The sequence below is a fragment of the Trachemys scripta genome, chromosome 6, assembly GCF_013100865.1.
Source record: "Trachemys scripta elegans isolate TJP31775 chromosome 6, CAS_Tse_1.0, whole genome shotgun sequence".
Classification (NCBI taxonomy): domain Eukaryota; kingdom Metazoa; phylum Chordata; order Testudines; family Emydidae; genus Trachemys; species Trachemys scripta.
In genome coordinates this window covers 23,488,330-23,494,329 of record NC_048303.1, presented here as the reverse complement: position 1 = coordinate 23,494,329, position 6,000 = coordinate 23,488,330, and the positions used below count along the sequence as shown (strand labels likewise).

At 44.3% G+C, this 6,000-nt stretch overlaps 1 protein-coding gene across 2 annotated transcripts in view; it reads left to right on the top strand.

Annotated features, from left to right (window-relative positions):
• The window catches only part of CPLANE1 (ciliogenesis and planar polarity effector 1), a 171,251-nt gene that overhangs the window by 10,471 nt on the left and 154,780 nt on the right, over positions 1 to 6,000 (top strand). For both annotated transcript variants that reach the window (XM_034773138.1, XM_034773137.1), the window contains exon 5: positions 1,137 to 1,369. In XM_034773138.1, coding sequence (XP_034629029.1) covers positions 1,137 to 1,369 — 233 coding nt within the window. The remainder of the gene's footprint in view (positions 1 to 1,136; positions 1,370 to 6,000) is intronic.

Here is a 6,000-nt window from a genome sequence, read left to right as displayed (position 1 = left end):
GTGATTGGGTAACATTACTCATCTTGATTAGTGTAATCTCCTCTTCTCCCTTCACTTATCACCCCTTCTAAAATCCAAGCAACACACAGCTTTTCAGATTATCTACTTTGCCTCAAATGACCATGTAAACCTGCCCACTGGCTCCCCTCTTCTCCACCATCACAAAGTCAACCTTATAGTGACTGTTCTAAAGACTACAAGGAGTCTGGTGGCACCTTAAAGACTAACAGATTTATTTGGGCATGAGCTTTCGTGAGTAAAAACCTCACTTCTTCGGATGCATCCGAAGAAGTGAGGTTTTTACTCACGAAAGCTCATGCCCAAATAAATCTGTTAGTCTTTAAGGTGCCACCAGACTCCTTGTAGTCTTTAGAACAGTCACTATAAGGTTGACTTTGTGATGGTGGAGAAGAGGGGAGCCAGTGGGCAGGTTTACATGGTCATTTGAGGCAAAGTAGATAATCTGAAAAGCTGTGTGTTGCTTGGATTTTAGAAGGGGTGATAAGTGAAGGGAGAAGAGGAGATTACACTAATCAAGATGAGTAATGTTACCCAATCACGATAAAGCAATCCCAAAAGAAAATTTTAAAACAGGTTTTTCTCTTGCCCCATCTTTACATAGGATATCACTGGATGGATTGATGCTACTGCAAAACTTTCTGTGTCTGCAGTTTACACTGAGATGTAATGCATGCTGCCTCCTTTGTCTATTTGGAGCCTTACTTCAACAACAAAGTTTGTTTGAATTATACCACCACTCTTACTTGTGTCTCACATTTGGTTACATTTGGTACATATTGTCACAGTTTTAGGACAATTGCGTCTGTATTCTCCCTCTGTGGTCCTTTGAGGGCACCGACCTAGGGTTTCTGGCTCCCAGCCATCATCTCTCTTGGGCGAAGTGGACCGTGGAGGGAGAGATACCCATGCAGTTACCCTGATACATTTGACAACACTGCTTGCTGTTCGTATGTGTCTTCCTAATATGAAACTCACTAAATGCTCTTTAAAATATGTTTTAAAAACTGGTTTGATGCCAGTTAGCACTCGTAACTTTTTTTTTTTAAATAAAATCTCTTTATGCAAATCTGTGGACACTGAAAAACAGTCACTTTTCTGACACATTATTTTTTCAGAGTGCTCCATGAGATTGTACCTGTATGTCTCAGGAGATGGGAACAAGGTGCTACTCATTACTCCTACTGCGTGTATCTTTCTGTGGGAGAGCACAGAATGCAAAAATATATCCTCTCCTAAAAATCCTTCACTGGCTGGGCGTTGGACACAAATTGTTCCTGAGGAATCAATTTTATTGCCTTCCTCTGAAGATAAAGAAACTGGAATGAGTGCTGATTTCATCAAAAATGAGGTAAAAAAAGTATAAAATAGCACCGCATGCAGTCTGCTTTTTGAAAATGTAAAAACAATTAGAATACTTATACGTATTAATAGGAAATAGTAACTTTCCTATTTGTGCTTTACAAAGCAAACTGAGTTAGATACTGGTTGTGGAGAGTCATAGCAAACATGACAATGATTTTGAATTGAACAACAGCTGTTTACACCCATGAACTTTAGAATCCACTTTTACTTAGGGGATTTTGGAATGGACCCTGAGATTCTTCAAAAAAAGAAAGTGCTGAGGGATATTTTAATTCTTAATCCCTGTGAGTATTCTACTATGGGTGTGCATGCTCTCCTTGCGCCTAAAACTAGAAGATTTTTCACTAGCAGCATTCGTTGGTCCATGCCTGTGCCACCTCATTGTGCCAAACCAAGGGCATAAAGGTAGGCACAGACTGACTGCCTTTCCAATTCCTTTCTACATTTCATGACCTGAGAGAGAACCCTGAAGTTTTGGCAGCTTCACTAGAATTTCTGCTTCAGATCAGGTTTTTCTGTAAATCGTTTTACCTTCTAGATAGTTTTAGTAGTTAGTTAGCATTTTGGAATCCTGGAGTTTCCCCTTCCATTCTCAACTGCTTAGTATGCCTAAGATCCCCAGTTCAAGTCCTGCATAGTCTGCCCCCCGTCTTCCCAATGAGCGATTTCCCCCCACGACTTGTTTGTATATTGGCTTGGATTCCCTCCATGTGCAATATTTGTAATTCTTTTCCACTCTGAACCTAGCAATACTGAAAATTCCAGCTCCAAAGATACCTGATGGAGCAGTTGTTGAGAGACCAGTCCAAACCTGGGTCATCTGCGTCCCGTGTATGCTGGCCAGACGTACTTAGTAGCACCCCCATGGCTGGATTCTCCATAACTCTGAACCATTAGAAACCAGGCCCAAATACTCTAACCTGCAATGGGAGGAGGGTAAGGACAAATACCCTCCTAAGAAGCGGGAGAAATCCCCTCCTGAGGCCTCTATGAAGAGGACTGCATCCCCTGTTCTTTCCAAATGTAATAAGTTTCTGTGCCCCATTACGGATATGTCAGGAATTCATGGGGTGCATGGATCCCAACCACCAGTACTGAGGTCCGAAAGTGCCCTAGAACTGCTAGAGAGAGAAAGGAGTGATTGCTAGCTGCACCAAAGGTACCGCGCTACAGCAGGAGGAAGGAGGTTTTAGTGGCACCAACATTCACCACCCAACCTAAATCGGCACTGTCTGCTTCATCAAGGGGTAAAAGCCCTTCATGTCCCCCACTGTTAGACCGTGGCATATTATCTCTTATGGCCTGGCTCTGTACTCTGATCCAGAGTCACTGATACTCTTGGAACTGGTAGTCTCTATGGAGATATCCACATCATCAGTGCACCATATTCCATTACTGTATTGCAAGGCATACTGTACCAATGGCTCAGCTGGCAGAATTGAATATTTTTACTTTTCTGGTGAACTAGAGGTTGAGACAGCGACTCCTTTGCATCTCTAAGGCACGAGGTTAGTCCCAACAGGGATTCCAGAGTCTCCTGGCCACACTTGCACTCCAGGAGGGCACACTACTGTGCTCGGGACCAATGGTATCCTCCTCATCCTTACAATCTCACTCATTGGCCCTGTTAGAGTTCTTGGGATCTTTACTTCAGACCTCCTGAGTCAAAGGATCTGAGCGTGAGGGCAGACAGAGGATACCACATTGATAAGATTCTCAGCCCCTTTGGGAGTGTTTGAGGAGGAAGATCAACAAAGACTGTACTCACAAGTTCTTTGACATCCTCCAGGCTGCAGGCCCTATCAAGCTGGCATGTCCAATCAGGAAAGCTATGTTGGAGCCGGCCAGGATGGTCTGGCATACCCTAGCTATCTGTGACATCCCCCCTCCCCCCAAAAAGGACAGAGAAAAAGTAAGGGGGAAGAATACTTGTTTTCACACCAAACCCCAGATTCTCTGGTGGTTCAGGCCATCACTGAATGTAACAGGCTGAACCAGCCTAGGTCTGTTCCCTCTGACAAGTACACCAAAAGATTAGATCTCTTTGGAATAAAGTGTTCTTCCTCTCCCAGCCTTCAGTTTTGCATTGTAAATATCATGCATTGATTTCTAAGTATGATTTTATTAACTACAACACATTTGTCTGCATTCATCAACAAACTTCTACAGGGACTCAAACAACAATTTCAAGCCACCACTGACAACAGTAAATTGCTAGCTAGGTCATCCCTTCAAGCTTCAATTAACACTTGTGACACTGTTTTCTACTCCAGGTCAACTCTGATTGTCATCAGGCAGGCTTCATGGCATTGCTCCTCTGGGTTTCCCAAGGAGGTTCAAGATACTGTGGAGGACCTCCCCTGTGAGGGCAACAATTTTCATGGGGAAAAAAAAAAAGATGACCCTGCACCCCTTAAGGACTTATGTGCAACCTCTGCACTCCTTGGGTATTTATACTCCAGTATATTGGAGGAAGTACTCCAAACCATCTCCTTATAAGTGGCATTCTGCTCCTGAGCCTTTTTACTGTCAGAAACCTTATGAGCCTCTCAGGAGGTACTAGAGCAGGGGTGGGCAAACTTTTTGGCCCGAGGGCCACATCTAGATATGGAAATTGTATGATGGGCCATGAATGCTCACCAACTTTGGGTTTGGGGTGCATGGATGGGGGTGCGGGCTCTGAGGTGGGGTTGTATATGAGGGGTTGGGGATGCAGGAGGTTGCTCCAGGCTGGTACCGAGAAGTGTGGAGGGTGTGAGGGGGGTTGGGGCGCGGGAGGGGGTCAGAGGAGCAGGTTCTGGGCGGCCCTTACCTCAGTCAGCTCCTGGAAGCAGCAGCATGTCCCCCCTCTGGCTTCTATGTGGACGTACGGCCAAGTGGCTCTGCGCGCTGCACTGTCCACAGGCACTGTCCCTGCAGCTCCAATTGGCATTGGTTCCCAGCCAATGGGAGCTGCGGGGGTGTTGCTTGGGGCAGGAACAGTGTGCGGAGCCCCCTGGCTGCCCCTACGTGCAGGGGCTGGAGGGGGAACATGCTGCTGCTTCCGGGAGCCACGCGGTGTCACGGCACGCACAGAGTGGGGGAAACCCCCCACCTTGCTCCCTGGCTGGAGCAGGGCAAGCCCCGGACCTTGCACCGCAGTGGGAACTCCAAGGCCGGATTAAAACATCTGAAGGGCCGGATGCGGTCCCCGGGCTGTAGTTTGCCCACCCCGTACTAGAAGGTGCACCGCAGCAGACAAACTGCCTCATCCTTGTCCTCTTCCCAATCCCAGCCTCTTGCCAAGAAATCATTTTGATGGGACTCCCCCGGACATGCCAAGGCTACACAGCAGAATTTCCTTTCATTCCTGCCACAAAACCCCCTTCCTTGTCCCTCTTCAAGTACTCGACTCATGAGAGGATCCTTAGACAGGAGGTAGACTCCCTAAAGTGGAAACTGGTCAAATTATGAAAGATGAATATAAACAAGCATGTAGGGACAATATTAGAAAGGCCAAGGCCAATAAAAAGATCACACTAGCTAGAGACCTAAAGGGTAACAAGAAAACATTCTGCAAATACATTAGAAGCAAGAAGAAGACCAAGGATGGGGTAGGCCCATTACTCAATGAGTGGAGGAAAACAATAACAGAAAATGTAAAAATGGAAGTGCTAAATGCCTTATTTGTTGCAGTTTTCTCCAAAAAGTTTAGTAGTGATTGGATGTCTAACGTAGTGAATGCCAGTGAAAATGAAGTAAGATCTGAATCTAAAATAGGGAAAACAAGATTTAAAAATTACTTCGGCAAGTTAGATGTCTTCAGGTCAATAGGACCTGTTGAAATGCATCTTAGAATACTCAAGGAGCTGAGTGAGGAGATATCTGAGCCATTAGCGACTATCTTTGAAAATTAAAGGAAGATGAGAGAGATTCCAGAGACTGGGAAAGGGCAAGTGTAGTGTCAGCCTATTAAAAAGGGGGAAATAAGGACAACCTGGGGAGTTAGATCAGTGAGCTTAACTTCAGTACTTGGAAAGATATTGGAGCAAATAATCAAGTAACACTAGTCTACAATTTTTGAGAAGTCGTTTGCTTCAGAGATAAAATGTGCTATTTATTATGTATTTTGATGTGCTGAATTCAAATATGACAATTAAAGCAACTGATTGGCTACTGTTTCTAAGATATTTAAGTTTTTACATTTTATGTCTGTATATTGTGTAGATAGAGTTTTAATCATAAATTGTAAACCTAAGACTTTCCATGTGTTTATGGTTGCCTTACATGATAACATTTCACCTGTCCTGTTTATGTAACACTTTAAAAATCAGCAAAAGGGTTATATAAATAAAATGTATTATGAAACAAAAGGCAAAAAACTATTATGTACATAGTTTAGTCCTATTCAGTGTCTACTCATGCTTCTTGGCTTGTCTCTTGTATTCATTAAATGGAGCATCTCTTGTCGCTGTCCAGCAATAGTCTGCAAGCATTGATGGGCTCCATTTGCCCTGATAGCGTTTCTCCATTGTTGCAATGTCCTGGTGAAATTGCTCGCTGTGCTCGTCGCTCACTGCTCCGCAGTTCGGTGGGGAAAAAAATCTAGATGAGAGTGCAAAAAATGTATCTTTAGTG